The sequence below is a fragment of the Sarcophilus harrisii genome, chromosome 4 (assembly GCF_902635505.1).
Source record: "Sarcophilus harrisii chromosome 4, mSarHar1.11, whole genome shotgun sequence".
NCBI classification, from domain to species: Eukaryota; Metazoa; Chordata; class Mammalia; order Dasyuromorphia; family Dasyuridae; genus Sarcophilus; species Sarcophilus harrisii.
In genome coordinates, this window is record NC_045429.1 from 321,819,945 (window position 1) to 321,847,190 (window position 27,246).

General features: G+C 41.7%; 1 protein-coding gene across 8 annotated transcripts; it reads right to left on the reverse strand.

The window, feature by feature from the left end:
* Nucleotides 1–134: 134 nt before the first annotated feature.
* EXOC7 (exocyst complex component 7) lies at nucleotides 135–20,579 on the reverse strand. Of its 8 annotated transcripts, XM_031965851.1 has the most exons (21): nucleotides 20,377–20,579; nucleotides 20,065–20,130; nucleotides 17,249–17,433; nucleotides 16,902–17,007; nucleotides 14,964–15,186; nucleotides 14,578–14,745; nucleotides 11,181–11,273; nucleotides 10,128–10,196; nucleotides 8,865–9,010; nucleotides 8,379–8,531; nucleotides 7,066–7,164; nucleotides 6,525–6,587; nucleotides 6,127–6,193; nucleotides 5,299–5,337; nucleotides 4,498–4,563; nucleotides 4,088–4,208; nucleotides 3,649–3,744; nucleotides 2,696–2,759; nucleotides 1,163–1,204; nucleotides 914–1,047; nucleotides 135–632 (listed from the first exon to the last, which is right to left on the reverse strand). In XM_031965851.1, the coding sequence occupies exons 1-21, from the start codon at nucleotides 20,434–20,436 to the stop codon at nucleotides 530–532; spliced, it is 2,163 nt and encodes a 720-aa protein (XP_031821711.1). In that variant the 5' UTR covers nucleotides 20,437–20,579; the 3' UTR covers nucleotides 135–529. The 8 variants fall into 8 exon arrangements, with proteins under 8 accessions (XP_031821711.1, XP_031821714.1, XP_031821713.1 ...); XM_031965854.1 differs by lacking the exon at nucleotides 11,181–11,273; XM_031965853.1 differs by lacking the exon at nucleotides 10,128–10,196.
* Nucleotides 20,580–27,246: the final 6,667 nt, after the last annotated feature.

Here is a 27,246-nt window from a genome sequence, read left to right on the forward strand (position 1 = left end):
ATGCTTATTGCTAAGGTGAGGGAAAAGGGTGAAAAGCACTCCTTCTGATCCAAGGGTTTTAGAAGCGATGGTTTGGGATCACAACCCTCTCTCTTCCCCTAAATGCTCTTGACTCAGCTCAAGGGAAGGTCAAATAGGCAGGATGACCTTTATTTATCCCTCGGCCACACATACCCTAAGTGTGAAGATTGGGATTCTACCGAAGCCATTGGAGATGGGCTATTCTCCACATACATAAAGCCCACAACAAACAGCTAGTACTCTGCTACCCTTTGTCCGCCTTCTATCCTCCTTCCTCCACAGACAGATAACAGAACCAAGGTGAGAAAAAGAAGGGTCATGGGCCCAATTAAAGCAAGGCTGTCAGAAGGAAGCAGAAATGGAGAATGAGAACTCTAAAGAGAGGTCCCTGCTCCAAAGGACTTCAAACTCACTCAGTCAAAGAGCAGTATGAACCCTGGTTTATCTATCTGATAAAGGGGATAAGGCCTGCTGGGCGTCACGGAGATGCCACAGTGACATGGCAGAATCAGGCTGAAGTGTCAAACAGGCGCTCGATCATGTCTGCCACCTGCTCCACGCGGTACTTGATGTACTTCTCAGGATTCTTGGTGAAGGGTACGCTGGCATACCTGCCCAGGCATAGGATAATCAAGAAGGGAAAGGGCAGCTGTAGAGCTCCACCCCCAATCTAGGATTTCAGGATTCCCAGCTGGAAATTTCTGGCTTTGGGGTTTAGCACAATGATGTGCTCATCAAATGTCCCAAGGCAGAAGGTAGGGACAATGATTTTCCAATCCCAGCCCAACTCCCTATTCCCTTTTGTGGGGACACAAACTGGATGGGCTAAGCAAGAATACAAAGATTCAGCTAGGAAGATTGGGGGGTAGAAAAGGAAATAAAGAGGTCCTACCTGTGTAGGAAGGCCCCATAATTCTCTTTGACAATAGTTTTCTGAGCTTGGCGGATCTTGTCTCTCTGCTCAGTGTCTGGGATAGCCCAAGCCTTTTGGATTTTGCAGAGCTCCTCGAGGCCATCATTGAAGCCCTTCAGGGAATATGGGAAGAGAGCAATCAACTGAGAAATGGTACAGTGACCATATGGTTTCAAATTCACATAGCCAGCACCAGCTGAAAAAAGAGAGAACTGGATCATTGCTCACCTTAAAGCGCTCCTTGATCATCTGCCGTTCCTTGTCCCGGAGCTAGGGAAGAGAGAAAATAGATGAATTTGTTTCACTGTGAAAACAGACTCTCTTCCCTGTCCTATTTGATCACTCCCCAAATAATCAGTCTTCAACTTCCTTTTTAGTTCAGATTCTCATCCTGATGAAAACTCTGAAGAGTTCATTACTTAATTATAATTTATTACAACAAAAACATCAGGAAACACGTCATCCTGTAACATCACCTAGCTATCTTTTGTTCTGATCTGGTTCATTCCATGCTCTGGCCAACTAGAGATTGATCAGAGTGGATCTAAACATTGGAGATTACATTGTTTTATTCTTAGGAACAAACAAACAGATTAAAATTCACTAATCTTTGCATCAAATATCTCTGATAAGGGTTTGGTGTCCAAAATACACAGAACTCAAATACAAATATATAAGGCCAGAAGTCTTTCCCCATGGAGTAAGGGGTCAAATAATACATACAATTCTCAAAAGAATAGTTGCAGATGATTAGCATAGGAAAAGTTGTTCCAAATCACTAATAAATGCAAATCAAAATCACTAAAGTTTTGCTTCACCACCAATAAAGATGAAAAAAGATAGGAATAGTTAATGTTGAAAGGGTTGTGGAGATAGGTATACTAAAACTAATTGCTCATGGAGCTGTAAATTAGTATAGCCATTTTGGAGTTTGGAATTATATTGAGAAAGTAACTAAAATATCCACCTAGAAGTCTAATTGCTAGGCAGAGCCCCAGGAAGGTCAAAGACAAAAAAATCCAATATACACCTAATATTTCGAGCAGTACTTTTTGTATTTGCAAACAACTGGAAACAAAGTAGATGTTCATCAACTGGGGAATAAAGAATCAAATTGTATTATATAAAAACAAAGGAAAAATGACAAACTGGTGCAGAGCGAGAGAAGTCAAACTAAAGCTATCTACACAAGGACCACAATAAATTTAAGTGGAAAGAACAAGAGAAGCATTAAAATGATACATGGCCTACAAGAGGTGGGGAACCACAGGGGTGGAACACTGCATGTGCAAGCAGGCTCTGTATTTTTTTGCCCTCCTCTTTTTTTAACTGTTTATTACAAGCAATGGCAAGGTGAGAAGGTATATTTCTAAATCAAAGTGATTTTAAAGGCATATAATCAAAAAATAGCAAAAAAAAAAAAAAAAAAAAAAAAAAAATTAAAATAAACAAAAATAAGTGAAATTATATTGATCCAGGTTAAGCAGACCCTAGGCATCTACGTACCACAATATGAGTCAAATGAGGGTTAGTATAATTTTTTTGCTCGGGAACCATATTTTGGGCTGTATTGCATTAGTTATTCATGCTGCTTCTAGATACTCTTCCTAGAATTTTCTCTGGGAGAAATGGTCCAGTATGACCACACAGCCTCAATCACATGCCCATTTTACAGTCTAGCCTGGGGGGAACATCCCTTTTAAGTTTCTGTGCAAGAGATAAGGTACTCCCTGATTAGCATACATTTTCTCTCTTATTTACCTTGACTCCTGGTTGGAATACAGGTAAGTTCTTTTCAGAAATGTAGTCAGTTACCTTTAGCCAGCTGTCAAGACACAAGAGCAGGAATAAAGACCAAGAGAAGGGCATAGAGAAATATGCTCATAGTCCTTAATCTCTTTCTTCCTTTAAATCAAGTATATGTGGAGAAAAGATAAAAGTGAAGTTGATAGGAGGGAAAATGATGTCTTTTCATTCTTTTTTTCTTTAATCTTGGTTCAAACAAACTAAAAAACAATTTTGGGGCTTTTTTTCCCTCTTGGAATTACAAAAAATAAGGAACATAAAATGTTCAACAAATACTAGAGAATATGATTTATAGCCAATTAAAATAGCCAAATAGTTAAGATGAAAGACAGGAGAAAGAGAAGAAGGAAAGGAAAAAAGGACATAAAGAAAAGGTGAAAGAGGAAGGAGAGATAGAATGAGACAGAGGCTCAGAAAATTCTTTGATCCACCTTTTGTATTTCTCTTTCTCATCTCTGCCACCCTGTATATTTCTCTATCTTAATTATCTCTAATATGAACTGTATGTTAGTAAACTTTGTGTCATGCTTCATTAGGCATTTGGGCTGTAAATTACTCCAGCCCTCTGAAATTCTAATTAGCTGCTTTATTTCTGTTCACACTTCTTCAATTAATCCTATTCTTAAAGCTTTAGAGGTTCAGCTCTGAGCAGAAGAGTCAAAATACATGAGTCCATTTGGCCACAGAGGGAATATTCTTGAGGTTTCAACATTAGAAGTCAATCTAGTATCACCCCAAAGTGGGATGAAACCAAGTACTGAGTCAGAGCCGAGAGGCTCCACTTCAGAGCAGCTGTAGAATTCCTGTATGCTGCCCTAGCATAAAAGTTAAATACGAAGTGTGAAGAGTCATGGTACAGGACAGAACAGAACAGGGGAGTAGGTAATGGAAGAGATAATTTTTCTGACCTGCGCTGGTATGTCTGGATCTGCTGTTCGATGTGCTCTCGATATGAGCGCTCAGCTGTCTTCTGGGTCACTGCAACAAGGTGGATGAGTTCAGACCTTTGGAGCAAAGGGAGAAAGGGGCTGCTTTAGCTGCTGTCCCATGAAGCCTTATTACAATAGCTGGGGAGTAATCTTTTATTCCTCCTTGGTAGGCAGGAAGAATTAAAGTCAGCCTTGGGGATCCAGTTGAGAATTTAAGAGAAAAAGCATTCAACAAAATCGACTCTGTCCAACAGAGGCTTTTCCTCCTCCTCACTTATTATGTACAGTTAAGGCTTCAAAAACCTTAAAGAAGAAAAAAAAAAAAAAACTCCAGGAAGATCAAGGGCTAGAGGGACCACACATGAGAGCATGGAAAAGGGCAGAGTAATGTGGTACCTAGGTATGGGGGGAAACTTACTTCTCCAGGGACTTGAGGATGTAGTTGTAGTTATTGTGCAGGAAGATGGCCCTTAGAGCTGGGTCTTCATAAACCTTGGATTTACTGAGCAGGTTTAGCTGCAGGTTACCGAGAACTTTACCTACACAGAAAGGGATAGGGCCAAACTTGGAGGGCCTGACTAACAAGTCAGGGGACCCACAAACCAAATCCTTGCCCGTGATTCCCAGCAGGGTTGGGCTAGCACAGTCCTGCTTCCTGTCACATTTTAGACCTTGCTGTAGTGAGAATCATCATTTATCTGGCTTCTTTTAGGTTTTGGAATCAGGGTGAAACCTGAACAGATGAAAGGTCTACAAGGGAAGGAGAGGCCTATGAAGTCAAAGGCCCAGGAGCTGGTGGAAACTGAGAAGGTCAGACAGAACACTCACAGATGTAGGTGCTTAGTAGCCGCTTGCTGAATTCAGAGTTATAACTGGTGGCAGAGGAGCTTGTCTCTGTAAAAAGAAAAGCCTTGGATAAATTATCCTGAAAGACAGCAGAGAACAAAGCTGTCTGGCTTGCCAGACATGGACCTGCCAGTTTGCAAGGGCCAGGGAAGAACTTCAAAGGAAGGAAGGGAGATATCAAACTGGTCTAAGTCTTCCCTGCTACACCAGGCCCTTTATCAGGGATGGTGGGGAAAAGAACTGACTTCTAGAAACAGGTATGCTAGTACCTCCAGAGAATATGGCAAGTGTAAATGCTGGCAAAGCAAGGATGTAAAAATAACTTCTCTCTGGACAAAGTAAGACAGACCTACTCATCCCACTAGAACTGGATCCCAATGGGAAAGGCTAAGAAAGGGTCCCTTTCTTCTCCCCACTGTGCCTTCCTCATATCCCCTTCTTCATCCAATCCCCCTTGCAGATATCATAAGGTTCAGGGTACAGGAGAATAGGGGTAGGAAGTGGTGAGGCCGCATGTAGATGAGAATGTGAATGCAGTTAGTGGACAGGGGAAAGACAGCAAGGTTGCTGTCGGGATGAGTTCCAGCCCAACCCAACTATGAAAGAAGGAAATTTAATCTTAATGTGTAGAACTTCCCCATAAGAGACTTGAGAGCCTCCCCGCTCCAACTTCCACCCACAACCTCAATAACCACCCCAAACTCTGTCCTGTTGATCAGTTCAGAATTCCAATTGCCCCTACAGGGAGGAAAAGGGATGAGGAGCCAGATTCCCACTGCTTACCTCGGGGGTCTAAAGGAATATTGTATGTGTCCCCCAGGACTACGAAGTTAGAGGCAGAGTGGACAGAAAAGGGAGGCGAAGGAGAAAGGAAAGAGAAAACAGAAAGATGCAAAGTGCAAAAAAAAATAGGTTAGAAACAGTGATCTCATCCAGAGAAGCAAGCAGACATTCATTACCCCAAGAAAGCCTCACCACACACAGGGCAGAATATACTCTCTGCAACCCAGGGAATAAAACGGAACTTCATACAACTCCACTCCTAGAAAACTGAGGAGATACTTGGGGACATGGGAAAGACCCTCAAAAACTTCCCCACCACCCCTACCTCCCAAGCCATGTCATGACATGTCTTTGGCCTGGTTCTGGCTTGGAGGTCTGAAAATAGATGCTGAAGGAAACTCATCTCTTTAGGCACTGAAAAGGCAAACTGTCTAAAGCTGTTATAAGCAGAACAGGTGGACAAGACAGAGGGAAGAGTAAGGAGAAGAGGTGGAAAAAACATGGAGGTGGGCAGGACCGGACCATATGAAACCCTCTGAGGAAATGTGATTGTTACTGCTAAAAGTCAAGAAAATTATAGTAGTGTCAGGACAGGACACTCAGTCACTCTCCAGTCCATAACCTTCCAGGCTCTTCTGGCTTCCCACTCCTCATTAAAACTGCTTAACTGGGCCTTTCAGGATTTTTCATGTTGTATAAATTTTGAGAAAACACCATCTTTGCTCTTTCCCTCAACCCAGAGCTGCCTAGAGATGAAAGCCCCTTGGTGGACAGAATGCCCAGCAGGAGGACTGTGGAGGAGTGAGACTTCTCAACTGAAAATGGTACCTTGTGAGGCCAGCATGGCGCCAGCTGTTTCCTGGAAGTCTAGAAGCTGCTGAAGAAAGAGGATGGCCTATAGAGAGAGAGAATGGGGTCAGAAAAAAAGAGTCGGACTGATAAGAGCTCAAAATCCTGCCTGCCTAGCCACTCCATCCTCCATGTCTAGGAGAGGACACTCACTGCCCCCCTCACAAGACTAACCAAGATGTGTACTGGCCGAAGGCTGCAGAGCCCAGGACCCCTCCTCCCTGGGGCCCACCATGCAAAGGGACGGCAAAGGGCTGTTAAAGGGCCCCAGCCCCGCACAATACTCCACAAAGGCAGGACCCTCCAAGCCAAACATTCAGAATGTCCCAGCATCAGACTCGGTCCTCAACCACAAGGGTTATCCCAGCAGCACCTACATTGCTTGTGAGCTCATGCACAGTGCCATCCTTGGGCATGTTGTACTCCTTGTCGGGGTCATTCTGTGAAAATAAGAATTCCACCATGCGATCAGGAGTGACTGAGACCTCCTCAGATTGCTTCCCCTAGCAGTTTTCTCCCTGGAGAGTCTCTCTCCCTCCCTTCTCTTGCTTCCTGGGGCCTGCTGGTAGATGGTGACCAGGCCTGCAAGAGCTGGGAAAGTCTACCTCACTTCCTCGGGCTGGGGCCCTGAAACCACAACCAGGAAAAAGGGCAGGGAAATGTTAGACAAAGACTTGCTAGCTCCATAAGGGTTTCAAAAAGGGGTCTGGAGGCCAGTCCTGAAGAAAAAAAGGAAGCATCTGGTAGTATGTTCCAAACTGGCGGCAGAGAACCCCACTTCTCTCTTTCTTCGCCTAATTCTGTAACATCTCTCCTTCACTTTCGAGCTCAGTTGAACTCTTTCCACATGAGGTCATTCAGATATCCCCGGCCAACTTCCCACTTGGGACTTCTGCCTTGGTCCAAAAGGAAAGGTACCTTGATGTTATCTGCAAAGTCCTCCAGGGCCTTGGCACCGGTGGTCTCCATGGAGGTGATGAGTCCTGGCAGCTTGTTCTTGGTGCTGGCAGCTGTGCCCTGTGGGGATACAATCAGGAAGTGCCCATTGCCCTCTAGCAGCAGTTCTGGGGAAGCCTGGCTCAGCCGGTTGCTCCTAGCTCCACCCTCACTCCCTCTGGGCTGGGATGGCATATATACTTTTCCTTTCTGCACTGGCTCCCACATGCCCAAGGCTATACAGAAAATAGGTGGAAAATTGAAAAAATGGAATGAAAATGGGGAAAGGTTAGCAAGGTAGAGCAGAAAGAATGCTGGTTTTAGAATTAGAAGATGTGGATTCAAATCCCATCTCTGACACTCAAGTAATGGTATGACCCTGAACGAGTTAGCTCATATTGAGCCTCAAATTCCTCATCTGTAAAATGGGATAGTAAAAATTTCATCTACTTGCAATTAGGGGTATTGAGACAATCCAATGACAACATATATAACCTTAAAAAAAAAAAAAAAAAAAAACCTCCAAATTCTAGCTAATAAACATGTATCAGACATTTATGTGCCAGAAACCATATTAGGTTCTAGGGATATGAAGATTAAAGAAAATAGTCCCTGCCCTAAAGAAGTTTATATTCTATTGGGGTGGGGAACAATATGTGCAGACACAAGTCAATGCAAAAAATAAAATAAACACAAAGGCTTTTTGCAAGGTGTGGGGATGGGAGTAGAATGTTAACAAATAGGGAGTTCAAGAGAGATCTCATGGCAGGGGAGGGACATACATGACTGAAAGAAGGGATTCCAAGAGATGGCTTCTTACATCTTCCTCCCCTTCTCACACTGATCTAGTGATGAAGATCCTGGCTGTTCCTCAGAGGACACTGCTCTACTGACCCGTTTCCCCATGCCAAAGGGCTCCCTATCCCTGGTTTCCTTCCAGTCTCAGCTAAAGTCCCACCTTCTGCAAGAAGCCTTCTCTAACCTTCCTTAATATTAGTGTCTTGCCTCTAAGATAAGCTCAAAGTCATCTTGTATTATCTTGTTTGTACACAGTTGCTTTCACTATGTCCCTCATTAGACTGTGAGCTCTTTGAGTGCTGGGACTGGGATTTTTTGCCCTTTAGTCTCCCCAGACCAGCACATAGTAGACAGTTAATATATGTTTATTCACTTGGCTTATAAATGTACATAGAGAAGGTTTAAGGGAAAAGAAACATGGAAAAGCAAAGCTGAGGTTGAGTCTGAGATTCCTGCCTTCCTTGCTTTCCCTCCATAATCATCTCCTTGCCACATACTTGAAGTACTTGATCAAACTCGGGCTTGGTTTGCTTGAGGTGTCGTAGGATGGGGAAGACTGTGAGGACAGCTGAATAATCATGTCGGATGATGGCCTTCCGGGCAACTGACACAATGTTCTCTCCCTCCATCATCAGTCCATCCAATGCGTCCTAAAAGGAAGAGGCCAGAAGAGAGGTAATTCAGCAGGGCTCACTGAAGAAAGCCAAATATCCAGGTAGGAAGGAAACAGGTAAAGTGGGAAGTGGGACATGTGTTGTCGGAGACTGGGGCTGGGCGCCATACTTTCAAGACATGAGAAGTACAGAATTTAACACAGATTCTCTAAGGGCTCAACAATGGTTGGGGTATATAAAGGGCTAAGAAAAACAACCCCATTACAAGCTTCAGAAAATCTAGACAAGTTTCTATCCATAAGCATTCTGTCCATGAATGAGATTGGTAAGCAGGGGCCCAGAAAAGTCATGTAGAAGCAAAGCCAGGACCTGGATGAGGGAGTCAAAGGTCTTTTTTTGATGGTGTTCAGGGATGATATCCATCAGCAGCTGGTACTCGCTCTGTGCCAACTTAACAAAGGCACTGACGCAGTGGATGTAGGCATCAATTTCCATATCCAGCATATCATCTCTCCCTGTGGGGATAGCATGGTCTATGAGCCACTGGCATGGGGAGCAATTTCACTCCCAGCCCAGTCTTCACTCTGGAGTATGAGTTACCCCCTTCCCCACCCCAGGCCTTTTGCCTGCTGCCCAAACCAGCAACATGGAGAATGAAGTGAGCCTGCCCCCTATATCTGGAAAATGTATGTATATTGGGTGTAAGGGAACAAAAAAATTGCGGAACTTTATTTTTTTCCTCTTAACCCTGACTATAGACTGAAGCATATATATCTAGAACATCTAAATCCCATGAAGGTACAGAAAGGAAGAGATCCCTCAATATCCTTTTTCAGAAAGGCAAGACTGGGTTCTACCCAGCTGCCAAATGCTAAGGACCATGAAAGGTCTTGGCCAGGAGGAAGCCCTAGTGTACAGTGGGATGGCAAAATTCATTAGAGGAGAATTGCACACAGATTCTTTTTTCCTACTGAAGAAATAGTGTTTCCTTTCATAGGCTGATCTCCTCCTAGCAGTTACCAGGAGGACAAGCTTCAGGAAGAGTCCTGGCATGGCTTCTCCCAGCAACATCATTACAAGAGATGGCAAACATATTGCCCCCAATAAGCCAAGTGGTCAAAACCTGACAAAATATACCTGCCCTCCAATCAAGTATGATGGAGAGGATAGGATCCTCTGAAGCTAGAACCCCAAGGGAGGAGAGAAGGAATCCCAATATTAGCAACTAGCAAGAGCAACAACAGGATGACCCAGGAATAAGCCCTGGGCACTCAGAGCTGGGAGAGGGAGGCAGAAGTCCATAGGATTCAGGGTTGGGACAGCTGCCAGACCCAAGGGATTATGGTCAGATGGAGAGTAGCTGCCATCCTGCTCTATTCCTGCCGCCCAGTCTCCCTGTAGCTCTGGCTTCTTCTCCATCTCCATCCCAGGTCACTGAGAAGTGTCTTTCCACTCTCCTGAGGCAGTGGTACCCCCATCTGGAGGGTGGCAAACAAGAACTACAGCCAAAGAGAGAGGACAGTGAAGGATACAGGCCATCAAAAGCCAAGGGGTTCAGTCAAGATGTTGGCTGGGAGGTGCTGCAAAGGAAGCTGTTGGCAGCTGGTTATGTGGGTGTGCCACAGTACTCACCGGCCAATGGCCCGTGCTTGTCGTTCAGGGCCTCGGACAGATGCTTAACTCGGAAATCATGCTCGTGACCTAGCGATGTTGGCCGCACAAACACAAGCAGCGGTTTATCCAGGGGACTGAGTGAGCTGTCTCTTAGGGGTAGGAACCCCTCAGTCTCCAGCAGAGCAACACTTGATAGGGGATGGGGAACAGGGAGACTTGGGAAAAGGCTCTGAGCCCCTCCTATGTCTCAAATTACCATTGGAACAGCCTTTTCAAGCCTGACCAGCAGTGCCCCATGGAATCCCCTCTAATAGTTAGTCTTTCCTATATCACTCCTAGCCAGGAGGCTAAGAGGGAAAATCCGAGCATGAGGAAAAAGGGAGTTAGAGAAACTGGAGGCACTCTTAACCCCTAAGACTAAGGGAACTACTTTGTCTCTATCCCACAATTCCTTTATAAACACAGTAAGAGGAAACTTCTCTGCTGTCCAATAATGTTGCTGCTAGTTGATCAGGCACACAATTGTTCTTGGTGCCACCCTGGCAGAGGGACCCCCATTTCTGTGATAGAATCAATTCTGCTAAGAGCATCTTACCAGGTAGAAGTGGGAAGAGAAGCCCTATCCAGTGATCTGGTTCCCATGCATCTGTGTTTACCATTCACCTCCCAAAGGGGCCTGGGATAGTGTAGTCCTGCATTGCCAATCTGAATGTGAAAGGGCTGCTCCACTGGCAGAGAACTTTTTCTTGAGTTCAAACAGAAGGAAATAGGAACAGACAGGGAGGGAAAGGGCAGGGTGTCCTCCGGGAGGGCAGAGCTGCCGTCAGCCAGACAGGTCTAGACCAAGTGTCAGGAAAAATGCCACCATGCTAGCTGAAGCCAGTGTAATGCCAGTCTACTGCAATTCCCACCCATGTTCCCCTCTTGTCATAACTACAGAAAGAAGGGTTACCTCCAAAGCCCAGGGATGGGTTGGGGGCCCCAGAATGGTCGGAGGCTCTGCCCTACCACATGAATAGGATACATAGTGAAGGAGTGGGTGGAAAGGAGACGGAAATACAGGGTGATTACCTTCCAGAGGAATGAGGTTAGAACCCCCCTTTTTCCCATCTAGACCATGCTGAGAATACTGTTTCAGAAGGTTCTGAGCCTTACGAATCGTCCCTGTCACCAGAGCCACACAGAGAGGAGACAAGAAGACCTAGGAAATGAGTGAGAGAAAACAGCAGCAGCCCTCCACCAGTCCCAGAGGCCCACAACACCCAGCCTGACAACAGTAAGCATGCCCAGGACACACCTTCACCCAGAGTGTTCCTGCCATTTCCTAAGGTGGCACCTGAGTCTTAGGGGTGTGAGATAAGGGAAGGAAATCTTTGTCCCAAAATCAAGCCCCCAAAGTCTTAGGAGCAGACATTATTTAAAATGTCCCTTGATCCCAGATCCTCCTGAAACTGGGTAAATTTTAGGAGGCAGAGTGGGCAAAGGAGAGAATCTGTGCAGCATCCCATCATGAGAGGCAGAGAACAAGATGCCACTCACTGTGGCTCTTTAACCAGAGCAGGCCCAGTGCCTGGAAGAGTAGTGTTACTGAGGAGCTGCCCTCTTGCCCACCTGCACTAGAGATAGTCAGCTGGGAGAGAACCATGTGGGCCAGATCTTCCAGAGGAGGCCTTCCTGAAGATCTGGAGTAGGCTCTACTTGAAGCGAGCAGAGAAGTGGCTTAATCCCCACACTCTAAGAGAGGGTTCTGTGAGCATGCTCAGTGCTAGTTCTCAAGATTCAAACAGAAAAAGGGAAGCAGAATCTAGGAGTTAGTGAAAAGGGTTCAAGCAACCTTGGAAGAGAAAGGCCAAGGTTGAAGGCAGAGAGGCCCAAAGACCAATCTAGCACTGGCCATGGACCTCCCTGGAGCAACAAGTCACTGAAACTGCCCAAAGGAACTTGGAAAAAACCTGGAAGCCAAGAGAGGACCAAAACAGAAGCCACAACCTGGGAAAAGAAAACGGGGACTGAGAAGTGGGATACACATTCTTGGCACGGGAGAAAAAAAAAAACACAACAGTTAGTGTCAGGTTAAAACAACACAAACAATATCATGAAGCCAGCAGTTTCCTGGGTCAGACATTGCTGTGTGAACAAGACACTCCAAAAAGAAAACTTTGGAAAAGTCAAATAAAATGTTAAAATGAACAAAGCAAACTGATGAACAAAACATGGATCTGAGTAGGTGAGGAAGGAGAAAGGCTCAACTCCTATTTCTTGGATATTTTGATATTTCTTAGATATTTCTCTTCTTTCTCCCCTGCAGACTTCTCTTCCTCCTTGCCAAACCTGGCATCCTATTGTCTGGAATCAGAAAGCACATGTGATGGGCTCCTAGGTACTGACCACTCCCCATTCAGAGATGTTTAAAACAGCTCAGCAATACATTTAGTTATTAAAAGATCAACTTTGCTGCCTGTGCTCAAAGTCTATTGCCTTGGTTCCTTCTCCTCCTTAACAAATACTCATGCTGATGAGCCAGTCAGAATCAAGTCTAGAACCCAGAAGCAAAACAACCAACTGGGAAATAAACTGAAACATTAACGTGGACCAGGGAACTGGAAGCTCATCAGAGATCCACCAAGTCAAGCAGGCTCAGAGGACACAGCTGGCCATCTCTGTTCCTTGTTCCAGTTCCTCTGAAGCCGGGCACACAGTTCGTTCCACAAGTGGTAGTCCAGTGATTGCTCTGTCTCATGACCTCCCTGCCTCCTTTCCTCACAGTTTAGAACAGCTCAGAGTCCCCGGCTCCTCTGCAACTCTGGGGATCTGGTCGCTGCGGAGCAGCCATCTGAGTACTGCTCCTGGATCTTGGGTATGCTCTGGAGTTTCTCCTCTTAAACTTACAAGTCAAGAGCAGATTATGTTCCCATTCTGGTAATGGGGCCAGGTCACTACTTCCTGAGAGAGTCTGTCTCTAAGGATGGAAAGATATCCAGATTAAGTAAAATCAGGGTTCTAAGAATCTGATAAAGAATGAGAGCAAAACACACTGTGGGTAGAGTGGGGAGGCAAAGACAGAGGATACAAGTGACTTAAAGGACTGGGATATCATAACCCCAACTAAATCTACCTTTGTGGGGAGAAAAGAATGGAGATGTGACCTTTGCATGATACACCTGGCTCCAATGCTGTCAAAAACATGGCTGCAATACTTCATTAGTACATTGTTTGACTGCTTGCAGCAGAAACCCAGAGGTTGTCCTGGGATAGTTATATGGTAGGAAAGGAGGGAAGCAGGGACTTGCAGGCTTGAAGTACCAAGATGCAGCTTCCTAATTCTTCAGATCAAAACCTGGGCATTGATTGCCATGCATCAGTTATATTCAACAATATGCATTGTAGAAATGAAGAATAATAATCTTCTTTCAAGTGTGAGAACTAAGCTCTCACACTCAGTATGGAGGTAAGGTTGAAGATAAGAAATGAGATTGAGGGCTGGGTTGAAGTCTTGGGCTAATCAACAAGCCTATAACACACAAAGCTCTTGTGAGAGTAGCATTTTCTAAAACTTAAAAATACTATATAAATGGGAGATTTTGCTATTATTTCAAAATTTACCGTAGTAGGAATGATTAAGAAAGACTCTTCAGAAATTGCTAAGGAGCAAATTGACCTGGTAGAGCAGAATCCTATTTCTGAAATTATCTAGCTCCACCTTGGGTTGTGTTTGAACATTCTTTCACTCAAGGAAAAGCTTCCTGGTCTGAAATGACAAGGCTTGGCACAGCATTGATTTCCTGGAATGTAGATGGCTTCGGACAGAGACGATAAAAAGAAAAGGAGGGGAAAAAAACAAAATAGTAAACTGACCCCTTAAGATACCAGTAATTTTATTTGCTAGTCCTTCCCTAACTTTTCTCCTGGAATCCTGCAGGACACAGAACTGACTCTGAGATGAAAAGCAAAGGAAACTCACTTTCTTCCCAAGGGGAACTCAGTATGCTCTGTTCCCAAGAGCATGTTGATGGAACAATAGCTCCATGGATGTTCAGAGAGAATTGCCCAGCTTCAGAAATGACAGCATTCCTAAAAACACCAAGTAGATGATGGGTGGGGGAGAAGGAGGAAGATGACCCAATAACGCATGTTGTGTTCTATTCTCTTTTAGAGTTCCTAGGATTCTCTGGATTCCCAGAGATCTTCTGGCTTCTGCTCTGAAGAAGAATTATGTAAAACCAAATACTTCAAGGTGGGAGTAGGAGAGTATAGAGGAGGCTCTCATCCTTTTGCTCCTTCTTAGGTATACAGACACCTGCTTTTTTTCCTTAGGTACCTAGGAGCCACCACAAAGACAATCTCCCTAGGGTGTCGTAGCAGCTAAGTCACTTCTCCTAGTCAACACCACTGCAGAAGGAATTCATATCCTAGTAGAATAGGGAAGTTGAAGCCTTGTCCTCCTAAAAGAGTTATAATAGGGGCTCACCTGGCCGTTTAACTGGTTTTTTAGTGGGTGTGTCTTTCCTCTTATTGGGAATAGCAGGAGAGTAAGGAACACCAGAAGAGGAACTGCTTTTCCGAAAGTGCTCTTTCAGGCCCTTGATTGAGCGGTCCAGCTGACTGGAACGGATCTGATAGTAAACATTCATGAAATCTGAGGGGAGAGAGAGCAAACAGGCACAGTGTTTAGGGACCCTGCTAAAGTTTTTTTTTTTTTAAATACAGCATCTGCCTACCTTCCTGGCCAGATGGCCAAATCTCTCAAGGCCATCCTGCTTCTCAGATGGCCCACACAGCCCCAAATACAGAGCCAGTGACTTCAGCCTCCCAATGCAGAAAGATCTGCAGCAGGGTCTGGACGGGCTCCCTCACCTTGGTTCCTCCCATACTCCACCAGCCAGCGGGAAATCCGATTCACGTCAAGGAGCACACTCTCAGAAAGGTGCTCCAGGGTCATATCATCCGGAGCCTCCATTTCATCATCCCCACTAATCAGGTCCAGGATGAGCACAGGGGAGACGACCTTACTGTGTCGAGTCATCAAACTTCGGAATTCAGACTCCAGGGACTCTTTTCCACGCTCAAACAGGAACTTCTACAGGGAAGAGGAAAGTATTGAATTCACTAGGGTAAAGCCAGTCATATTCATTTCTGTATGGAGGCCTTCACAAAGGCCATTCGTCTTCTTTCCCCACCACTCTGCAAATCAAGTCTTTATGCCGCGCCCTCCTCCCCCACTACAGAGAGCATCACACTGACTCAGACACAACATCCACCCTGCTCAGATGCCTTCTGCTATGAAAAAACATGGTTCCTCAGTTTCCATTTACATATAAAAAGCCAGACATAGCAGGGAACCAATAAGGTTCTCAAGGCCTGCTGTTAATTTACATTCACCATTATGTTGTTTTATTCATATTCTTACAAATGGATTTATATTATTTCCTGGAAAGCCCTTTGAGGGTAAGGACCAAGTCTCTGCTTTTCTGAGTGCTTCTCCACCCCTCCACCAGAACTACTACAGCAATATCTGAGTGTCAATATTGACAAAATCCTAAAAGACATAGTGGAAGCTCCTCTTGAGCAGTGGTGTCAAACTCAAATAGAAAAGGGAATCATGTATCACTTAGAAAAACTACATGTTAGTATTATCTATTTTTTGTTATATTTTTATTTTGTAAAACACTTTCTAATTATATTTTGAGTTTTGTTCTTTTTTTGGGAGGGGAGGGGGAGACAAATTTGGTAGCTCTGTTCTACATCATACACAAAGACTATACAAGAGCATGAAAAGACTCTAGATTCAGTGCCAGAAAAGACCCAGAGGTTCATGGCTGGAATTGGGAAGGGGAGGTGGGGGAAGGAAAGTCTGAGAACTTGAGTGAGGAGAAAAAAAAAATCTTTATTTTCACTAACCTCTGAATAAAATTTAGCATTTCCTTCAATTATAAATGGCAACAAAACATTCCAAGGATGGATCTTCTAGGCTTCATTAGGAAAAGGGTCTATTACATCAAAAAAAGTTAAGAACCCTTGATCTGGAACAAATCTTCCCTCATTTAATTAATAAGGAGACTGAAATCCAAAAAAGTTAACTAACTTGACTAAATTCACATAGACAGAAAGTAAAGTCAACATTGTAACTCAGATCTGTGAGTTCAAATCCTTTTTCTTTCAGGGGGAAAAAAAATCATTCAGAAGACACAGAATGGTTGCAAACTGCATCCTGGGAAAGGGAAAGAGAGGGAGAAGGAGCCTATGATATTTTGTAAAACTAGGGATTTTTCAAAGGAAGTGTTACCTGTTCGCCACCTTGCTAGATACAAGACTCTATACAGCATAACCAAAACATACTTTTGACTGACATTTTAAATTTTAATTTATTTCTGCATTTGATATTCTAATTTGTCATGAAGGAACTTCCTGTTTGGGAGGAAAAGATACAGGAGAAGATATAGCTCCCCAGTCCCAGATTCTCTATTGCCCTTTGGTGTTTTTTTTAAAGTAAAAGAAATGACATGGGAAGATGGAGACTCAACACTGATAAAAACATAGATATGTTTAAATAGTAAACAGCTCAGCAACAGGAACAAGATACACAATTTTTAATTATGGGTTTTAAGATCTTCTTTCATTATGCTACATTCTGGCTCAAACTTTCTGTGTTTGGTTTTAAAACCATTCACTATTTCACTAACAAACTCATCCATATCAATTTCTGGGCCTTTGCTAAGCACTTAGGACAGGACTATTTTCTTCTCATATTTCTTGATTAATACTAGTGGACTGAATCGAGAGAAGCTCCCTTACCACACGGTTCAGCTCTGGACTGTCAGGGTTGTTGTCCTGAAAATACTCCACTGCCTTCTGGATTTTGGCCATACACCCCAGGTACTCCTCCAGCCTTCCTGTAGGGCTATAAAAATAAAGTCCTAGTCAGTTGGAGAAAGTGGTTATGGATACTTTGTAACACTCAGCAGTCCCGATACTCAGGAGTTCCTATAGCAAACAAGGAAGGACTGTGCTCTACTGGATTTAAGAAGGGGATTCAAGATATGTTCTGAGAAGGGAATGAATATTATAGATACCCTCATCATATGGCCCAGATTCTCTGATCCAGATAGGAATAATGGTGTGGAAAGCTGAGTTTGGCTCACCCTTCCCTAATTATCTTCTCCGTGTCACTGGCCACATGGTAATAGCTGATAACATGGTCTAGACAAGAAAGAGTCTTCTCCACATTCTCTTGTAATCGCTGTAAATTCTCAGTTTGCTTATGCACAGGGATGATGGAGTTCTCAAGCTTCATAAGCCGGCTCTCAAAAGATGATAAGATAGAAACCTACAGAAAGAGAGGAAGCCTGAAGCCTGATCATGGCATACAGTGCTTTAAAGCATTTCATAGCACTTTCCTCACAACAAACTCATGAGGCTGGCAATACAAGTATTATTAGACTGTCTTAAGTTAGTCCACAGGCATTATGATAGTAATCTAGTAGAAAAATACTGAATTTGGAACTATAAGATTTGACTGTGAAATCCAGCTCCCTAATTTGCTACCTGTATGAACTTGGACAAATGATCTACTTCACTTTTTTAGAAGAATATTGGATTCAATCTCTAAGATCCCCTCTAGCTCTAAATTCTTTGGAGTTTTTAAAACTCTATTTCCCTAACCTAATTTAAGACCTCCAACCTCTGCTCCAATAAAAGCAAACCCAAATTCTTTATTCTCTTCAAGCACCTGCAAAAGCTGTTTCTTATTCCTGGAAATAACTTCTCCTACCCTTTAAACTCACTTAATTTTGCCCCCTTCTAATGAAGTTTGTCCCAACTGTTGCCACATAAAACATTTGCCCTAAAAATATATATGTCTTTATATATGTGTACAGGAATAAATCAAGCCAGTCAATAAACATTTATTAAATGTTTACCATGTATGTGCCAGGCATGGGGAAGACCAAGAGGAAGAAATTCCTTCTACCAATGCAGATAAGCACCTTTTCTGCAATTTGTGTTTTAAGAGGATTGTCTAGAACAGCAAAAGGTTGAGTGACTTTCTTTTCAGTATCAAGATCAACTCTCTATCCATCACATTCTATTATCCTTTATTATATATGTGTATAGCTTATTATAAATAAGTATGTATACATAGATATTCTTTCACAAAAGCTCTGCTTCAATGTCTCATCATGCTGTGTTGGAAAATCTGGAATCCTTTAGTCTGTTAGAATGAACATCAAACTCTGCAGATACTATGGCTGGGATATGGAATTAGCGATGAAATATCATCTGAGAACAATCTAGTTATGTTCAGAGAAGCTTGATCACCAAATATTTAGTTATTAGGAGATGAATTTTTTTGGTTTCTGCAACTCATGAAACTGTTCTAATCGAAGAAACTTATTTGCACAGGTGAAGGGATTATTCACACCACTAAAGGTAAGGTTCTTCTCTTTTCCTCTCAATCTGCCTTTCCAAACTTCCCTGTTTTTTAAATGAAGGTCCTGCCAGCCTCTTAGTTTTGCAACTTTGGAGTTATCTTGGACTTCTCTCTCTCCCTCATCTCCTTCTCCACAAGTTCCAATCAACTGCCTAATCCTGTTAACTCGGCCTTCAAAATGTATCTTATATCTTTCTTCTTTACATTCACACTTTTACACTAGTTTAAGCTCTCATTATCTGCCAAAACTATTATTGTAATAGCCTCCTAATTGGTTTCTCAACTTCTAGTCTTTTGTTTTTAACAGGGCTGCCAAAATAATTCTAAGGAACAAGCACATGTTGCTCCCCAACTCAAATCTTCAGTGGCTTCATATTGCCTCAAGAATAAAATACAACTTTCTAAAATTTAAAATTTTCCAGTCTATCACCTATCTTTGTAACTTCATTTCTTATTATTCCCCTTCATATATTTACATTCCAAGCATGCTGATTGTTTCCTTAAATATCTGGCACCTAGCAAGTGTTTAATAAGTGCATTACCTTAATTAAGCATTTCATATTTTTAGCTCCATGAATTTGCACAAACCTAGGATGTACTTCCTCTTAACTCTGCCCCTCAAAATATATATCATCCCTCAAGAATCCACTCAGTTTCTTTTTCTCTGAAGCTTCCTTTCATGTTTCCAATTGTTACTATATGCTCTATTGCTTTCTCTCTTCAAATTATTTTTTATTTATACATATTCTATCACTTGGTAGCTTTTTGAAGGCAGGCGATAAAAGCTTTGTATCTTCACTATCCAGCAGAGTGCCTTGTCCTCACTGGGCGCTCCATAAACATCTAAACTGAAATTTGGAGCATAAAAGTATAGAGTTATTGTCTTACACACATAATGCCTTTATTGCCATCCTCTTGCTTAAGTCTGTATATGAAAGACACATCTATTCGTTCCTATGCCCCTCTTGTCTCCTTTTTAGAAAATAAGCTCAGTGAGGGTAAAAGTCACCTCTTCTCCATAGGCCTAGTACAAGGTATAACACGCAGGTGGATGCTCAATCAGTATTTATTAAAGACACCTGACAAGATACTAGTAAGGGAAACACCACCTAGGAAATTATAACTAACTCCTGGGTCCTAATTCAAGAGGAGCAACAGGAGAGAGGAGTGATAACTCTGTGACTGGGAGGGTGGAGGTACCAATTCTGGCAGAATCAGAGAATGATGTAATTATAAGAGGCACAGAAAGCCAACACCGCCAGGGCCTCGGGGCTCACCGAGTCCCACCCCCTCAGGTTACAGATGGGGAAACTGAGGCTACCCTTGGCTGACATAACCCACCATGGGACCACACAAGCTTTATTAGTCTCTTTCTATTTATCTGTCCCGATGTGTCCCGCATTCGACCGTAAGCTCCTCCAGGGCCGGCGCTGTCCCGAGTCTCATTCGCAACGTTTGGCGCGCAGCCTGGCACACAGCAGGTGCCCGAGCGGTCCGGGTCGGGCCGCCAGGGTCGCGCCGCACACTCACCATGTTCTTGGTGAGCTGGTCGCTCTTCTCCAGGCTGTCTCGGATGAAGGAGAGCGTCTCCTCCTCCTGGGGGATGGATGGATGGATGACAGAGAAGGGCGGGCATTAGTCACCCCGCGGAGCGGGCAGGCGGGGCAGGGGGGAGGAGGGGAGGAGGTCCCGCCGCCCCCCCCCCCCCCGGGCCGCGGGTCCGGGCTGTCACCGCTGCCGCCCACCTCCCCTCCCCTTCTTCTCCCGGGGATCTTCCCCACCTCCGCGACCCCTAGTCCTCTGACCCCCAGGGCGTTTTTCCTCCCGTCGCCTCGGCCTTACCTGCTTCAGCTTGTCCTCTATCTCCCGCCGCCGAACGGACGCCTCCTGCGGGGGAATCATCGCCGCTCGGAGCGGGACCGGCCTAGGAGATCCGAGATCTCCCCCAGCCTGCGCCCCTCACTCCATAGGCCCTTTCCGGAGAGGTCCTCTTCGGCCACCGTCCTCGGCACACCCACTCGCCCGGCCTCCGCTGTTTGCCGGCCCGCTGTAATGCGAGACGGTCCTGGGACAACGCATGCGCATACTTCTCCCCCCCCCCCCCCCGCCTACCTCGCCGCGTTTGCGCACGCGCGCCATTTCGCTCCTGGGGAAAGAACTTCGGGCGATGAGCGTGATAGTTCTTAGGAGCGTCGGACATAAAATAGTTTTCTTTAGCAGCGAAACCGTCTTTCGAAGAGAGAGAGAAAAAAAACATTTTTGCATGAAATATCTGATAAAGTTTGGTTTTCCAAGCTAGGAGCCAAAGCAAATTTATGTAGCCGGCAGGGGGCGCCACGGAGGCCGGAGTTAGCTGAGGAGGACGTTCCCCCTCCCAACGGAAAGGGGTGGGAGAGAACCTCTGTTGTCTCTGCTCCGGCCCTATCTGCTAAGCTTGGGGGTGGCCGTCTCCCTGTGGTATCCTGGGGGGTCGGTCCGGGTGTCTCTGTTTGATTTCTTGTTCAGTGAACTAACCCGCTGCAAACGTTGACTTGCAGAAGCAAAAGCAAAATCTTGATCCAATTTACTCACTTGTCTTTGGGAAGTTAGTTTTTTCTCACCTTTAAAAATAAAAAGCACTTGAGGCCGCTAGGTGGCGCAGTGGATAGAGCACCAGCCCTGAAGTCAGGAGGACCCGAGTTCAAATCTTGTCTTAGGCACTTTAACACTTGCTAGTTGTGTGACCCTTAACCCCAATTGCCTCAGCCAAAAACAAATTAAAAAAAAATAATAAAAAGCGCTAATAAAAAGCCTAATAGTTCACCAAGAGCCCATACCACCTCAGGTCACCAGACCAAAGAAGTTTCTTCCATTCATAAAATATTGTATGTTGAGGTAGTGACCAAAGAATCTTTGATTTGTAAAAATTATGTGTTCAGGTAGCCACTGCTAGTCTCTAAATATGTACTCTTTCTGGAGGCCATCGATGCACGGACGGTACAATACAGAGCTTTAACGAGGGAGCATAGGCTTTATATAAAGAGAACAGATAATATCAGAATTAGTAAGGAAATTTAAAAGAATGGCAATAAATATATATTTTTTAACAGTGCCTGTTGGCATAATAGCACAAGAAAACAAAGACAAAGTTGAGGAGGGGGGATTTAAAACTTTTGGTACTTTTCCACAATTTTCCTTTCCATTCACAACTCCACCAACAATGCATCAGTGTCCCAGTTTTCCCACATCCCCTCCAACATTACATGTTATCTTTCCCTGTCATTCTAGCCAATCTGACAGGTGTTTGGTGGTGTCTCAGAGTTGTCTTAATTTGCATTTCTCTGATCAATAGTGATTTGGAACACTTTCATATGAGTGATAATAGTTTCAATTTCTTCATCTGAAAATTGTCTGTTCATATCCTTTGACCATTTATCACTTGGGGAATGGCTTGAATTCTTATAAATTTGAGTCACTTCTCTATATATTTTAGAAATGAGGCCTTTATTATAACTCTTGGATATAAAAATTTCCCCCAGTTTATTGCTTCCCTTCTAATCTTGTCTGCATTAGTTTTGTTTGTACAAAAACTTTTTAACTTAATATAATCAAAATTATCTATTTTGTGATCAATAATGATCTTTAGTTTTTCTTTGACCACAAATTCCTTCCTCCTCCACAGATCTGAGAGACCATGAAGACTATGTTCTTCTAATTTGTTTATAGTATTATTCTTTATGTCTAGATCATGAACCCATTTCCACCTTATCTTGGTATACGGTATTAGGGGTGCGGCCACTAAATTCTTGTCTGTTATGATTAATTCAGGTGCCTAGAGGAGAGGTTTAAATTTTTGTAGAGGGCAAAAGACATATTTCCTATTCACCTCAATGGAGTTGTAAAAGGAGGAGGAAACTGATTCCATTTTAAATCATATTGAATCACACACCTAGGTAAGCACAAGTTTCAGGAAGTAGGAGAATTTTTAAGCAGAGAGAGAATAATATATGTCTATTGATACCTGAAGAAAAAGTGAGCAAGTCAGGGAAGGGCGGTTGTAGTCCCCTGGACCTCAGTGGTCTTTTCAGTGGCATGTGGAGGCCATACAGTTGTTTACCTTACAAGTGGGAGCTACTTCTATCTCCCCATAAAAGGGTACAAATAGAGTTTTATAATCTTAAATTTTATTTTTTAATTTTAAAATTTAATTTTTAAAATTTTTAATTTTAAAAATTTGCATTTTTATTTTAAAATTAATTTTGAAATGATATTGTTATTAGAATTTTTTAAAATTAATTTGTCAAAAAAGAAAAAAAATTTCAGACAGTCATTTTAATCTATTTTTTAAAATGAGAATTCTTAGTGATTTGTTAAGTTTGAGCAGATTATAGAACAGGTTTTGTTGATGCTGTCTAGGACTATTATCTCATTCACTTTTTTTTTTTGTACTTTTTATACCTCAGTTGTTTAACTTTAAATGTATTTGAATCTATTAATTTAATTTCTTTTTAGTATGACATTTAAAATCTCAGTTTGGTATTTTTTGTTTCATATTTTGTTTTTTCTTACCTCCAATGGGATTCTGTCCTCATTCTAGAAATTTTATTTTAATTTGCATTTTTTTTCTCTACTATAACCTGGCTATTACTCTAACTCCTTTTGAATATGTTTTTCCTTTTGTTTTCATTTTTTGGATACATGGATTTTGTTATATTTTCTGGTTATCCTCTGTAATTTTTATAGTAATTCCAGGAAAGTCCTGTTCATTTCCAACCTTTTTTTTCATATTGCTGAATATTATTGTTAAGCTTGACAAAGACAAGCTCTTTTCCCATAATACTGCTAACAAGAAAATGCTTCTATAAAAAGTGTTTTCTTGATGCTATGCTGATGAAACTTCAGATTTATGTGGCTAAATTTGATTTAGCCAGGATTTGATTCAGTGTGATTTTTGCCTTATAACTTCTATGTTGGTAGCTTTTGGGAAAAGTGTTAATACTATTTTTCATAATTTTGCATCTATTTGTTTCATTGATATAAATTTGCATAGTGGTTTTGCTTATTGCTGTATATTAATTACATAAACCTTTGCTTTTTGTATTAAGTTGGTATAACTTTGCATGTTTACTGCTTAAGTTACTATTATTGGCTTTGCTGATTATCTGAAACATGGAGCAATATCTCAAAAAATATGGGTGCTGAACTGGTTGAAAAGCAATGTACTATTATAATGTGTTGAAATATATTAAAGTTTCCTGATATTAGGAGAAGACAGATTTTAAATCTGATGACATAAAAATGTTGAAAATAAATATAAAATATTGAAGATTGCAAAATAATGTTTAGAAATGTCAGGCAGTTTTCTCTGGTTTACCAGATCCAAACATATATACAAAACCTGGAGATGCAATATGGTGGTGAAACTCCACAAGAAGTATATACTACATTTATATGTTTTATTGATAACCATAAAGAGAGAAACTTTCTGACTTAGATCAGAGTATATTCTCAATTACAGAGACTAATTCAGAGAAGTTTAGTAGTATCTAATGAAGATGAGATTAGTCTGCAGTAAATAGAAAAAGGTAACACATGGCTTTGAGCTCTATCTGCTCATCACTGCTATTAACTTTTGGCTGCCACCATGATAAAGAGCTGAGGTGAGGCAAATGCTAATAGAGATGAAGGTCTAAGACAGATATGCAAAGCAGAGCTCAACTTTCATTGATTTAGGAATATCTTTTTGAATTTCCTAGCAAGCAAAGTGAAAAAGCTACTCTGCAAATGCAAAATCTAACACCCAAGACCACAGAAAATCTGGCAAGATATGGAACAATGGACAAAACCTTTATCAGGACATATAAAAAAATAGACCCATATGTTACAACTGTGGATTAGATAGCTAAATATATGTGGTCTGATTTTAGAGTCTGACCACACTCATGTGTAACCTACATAGGGTGCTCACCTATCAGTCTGCTACCTGACATGTTACCATATTTATTCTGATCATCCCAGGTTTTAAGGTAAATCAGAGTTATGTTTGGATATTTCCTTTATAATTTGTCATTATTTAATTAGATTAATTTGAGTCCCTACCTCAGTTTACTAAATACCATTTAATAATTAAATGATATAATTAATTATTTAGTCAAATAATGTAAAAATATTTAATAAACTGGTGAAGTTTTTTTTCCCCATTTCCCCATTGTTCATATTTTTATAAAAATTGCTAATCTAGATTTAAAATCTTGTCAGTTACTAGAGATAGTTTATTCACATTGCAATAACAACAAAACAAATAAGTAAATAACTATTTGTAACATTTCAATTGTGAGAAACATCACATTCAGAACAATATCACTAATTTTTTTTTTGTTTCTCATTTTTGAAACATAATCCCATCATTTAATAACTCTCAGGATAAATGTGCTATAAGAAATTATGAGTAGGATGATTTCAGAAAAACCTGGAAAGACTTAAATGAACTGATGCAAAATGAAATGAGTAGAACCAGGAGAACATTGTACACAATGATCAAAAATAATTGCAAAGGTGTTATGATGAAAAATGCTGAGCATCTTTAGTGAAATAACTGATAGAGTCTGACTGTAGATCAAAGAATGTGAGTTTTTCACTTTCTTAATTTTTTATGGTGCTTTTTTTGGTTTGTGTTTTCTTTTATAATATAACTAATATGTAAATGTTTTGCATGTTGCACACATATAATTTATGTCAAATTGCTTACTGTCTCAGGGAATGGGGAAGAGAGGGAAGAAAGAAAATAATTTAAAACTCAAAATTTTAAAAAAATGTTAATTGTATGTGTAATTGGGAAAAATAAAATATTTTTTAAAACCTCTCAGGATAGGAGTCAGTTTTTCTAGAATTTTCCTTATCTTGCTTTTGTACTGTGAATATAGATTTGTCAATCACTTATGTGTTGGGTGCTAACTAATTCTCTGAGGAAATATGTTTTCTTCATCCTTTTTCTTTCTATATCTCTTCAACATGACAGAAAAAGTTTCTTCAGAGTGATTTAATAACAGTCTCTTAAGAATTTATTGCCTAGGAAGGTACCCTGATCTCTAATAGAAGACTGCAGAAATCATGTGAAAGAATTGCTGGTCAATGGCATCTATAAACATTATCTAGAGTATTGGTACCAAAGAAGAATGAAAAGATCTGGATGATGAGACATTGTATAAAATAACTAAAGTAAGATAGCCTGCTGTTTTACTGGTTCAAAGTATCTGGACTATCTGGAAAGCAAATAGTAGATTTCCAGTCTTTGGTTTATCCACTGGATATTATCAGATTCCTATTCCTGGCAGCTATATGGAGTAATTGATTGACTTCTGGGCTTGGAGTTAGGAAGACCTGAATTCAAATTTAACCTCAAGTATCTATTAGCACTGAACCCTGTTTGCCTCAGTGTTCTCAATCTGCAAAATGAATTGGAGAAGAAAATGGCAAATCAGTGTTTTTGCCCAGGTAATACCATGGACAATGTTAGTGAATTATGGTCCACAGGATCATAAAGACATGACTGAAACAGCTGAACTACAACAATAAAATGTCTGGGAAAGATAAAGAGAAAATCACTTTCATATGTTCAACTACATTTTAGCAATTTGAGCATGTGTTTCAAATATTTCAAGGACATTTACCACTTTTCAACAACAGATGAAGAAAGTGGGCAGAGATGTAAATTATATGGAAGTTACTGATAGCTTAGATGACCTTATTGCCTTTGGGAAGACAGTGGAAGGACACAAAGAGAGAAAAATGAAAATATTATATGAAAATGGATGTAAAATTGTTAATTGAAATGTGCCAGAGCTTCTGTTATGTATGTGGGTCATATGGTATCTTACCAATGAGTGAACCAAAGAAAATAATTCAGCCTATTGATGGAAACTTTGTTATTTAAGCACTACTCTATTATTTGATGATTAATTATTGAAACTTTGTTCACAAGCAAACCGCTATTGTGAAGCCACTGAATAACTGAATTCATCTAAATATGGCTGAAAAGACTTGGGAATAGAAGGGAGGGGGGAGAAATGCCAAATTGCCCCAAGACTAACAAAGCCATTTGGAGATAAATGAACAGATAATTGTGAGCAGACTGTCATCTGCTTTACTCATGCACCTGTTAGAGACCTATGCAGATCTAAGCAAATCTTTTGTCTTACGCACAGATGGCAAACCTGGAGGACTTGGGAACAGTCTTATATTAAAATTGTGATGATCACCAGAAACCACTTGTATTTACCAGAAGGGCTTTGCGTTGTTATGTAGTTGTGTCTTACTCTTAGTGACCTGATTTGGATTTTTCTTGGCAAAGACACTGGAGTGGTTTGCTATTTCCTTTTCCAGCTCATTTTTTTATAGATAAGTAAACTAAGGTACACAGAATGAAGTGACTTGCCCAAGGTTGCATAGCTAGGAAGTATCTTGGAACTTTTGGAAGTTCCAAGGAAGGAAGATTTGAACTTAGGAAGATGAATCTTCTTGATTCCAGGCCAGGTACTCTAATCACTGTGCCACTTAGATGTCCCAGGAAAGATTTAACTGACAGCAATAATCAAAATCCTATTTAAAAGCTACTCTATATCAAATACCAGGGATTTAAATATAAAAATTGAGTCAATCAGAGAACTTACATACTATTGGGGGAACACATATAGGATAATAGTCATCATGTAAGGGTGTTTCAATCTGGGAAAT

What these genes read in the sequence shown, in the direction of transcription:
- EXOC7 (XM_031965851.1), bottom strand. Translation starts at nt 20,436, where the DNA reads ATGATTCCCCCGCAGGAGGCGTCCGTTCGGCGGCGGGAGATAGAGGAC. An exon ending in GTCCAGAGCTGAACCGTGTG is followed by an intron (nt 15,187 to 16,901) that starts GTAAGGGAGCTT and finishes TCTTCCCTGTAG; the next exon opens with AAGTTCCTGTTTGAGCGTGG. An exon ending in TGATCAAGGAGCGCTTTAAG is followed by an intron (nt 1,048 to 1,162) that starts GTGAGCAATGAT and finishes TATTCCCTGAAG; the next exon opens with GGCTTCAATGATGGCCTCGA.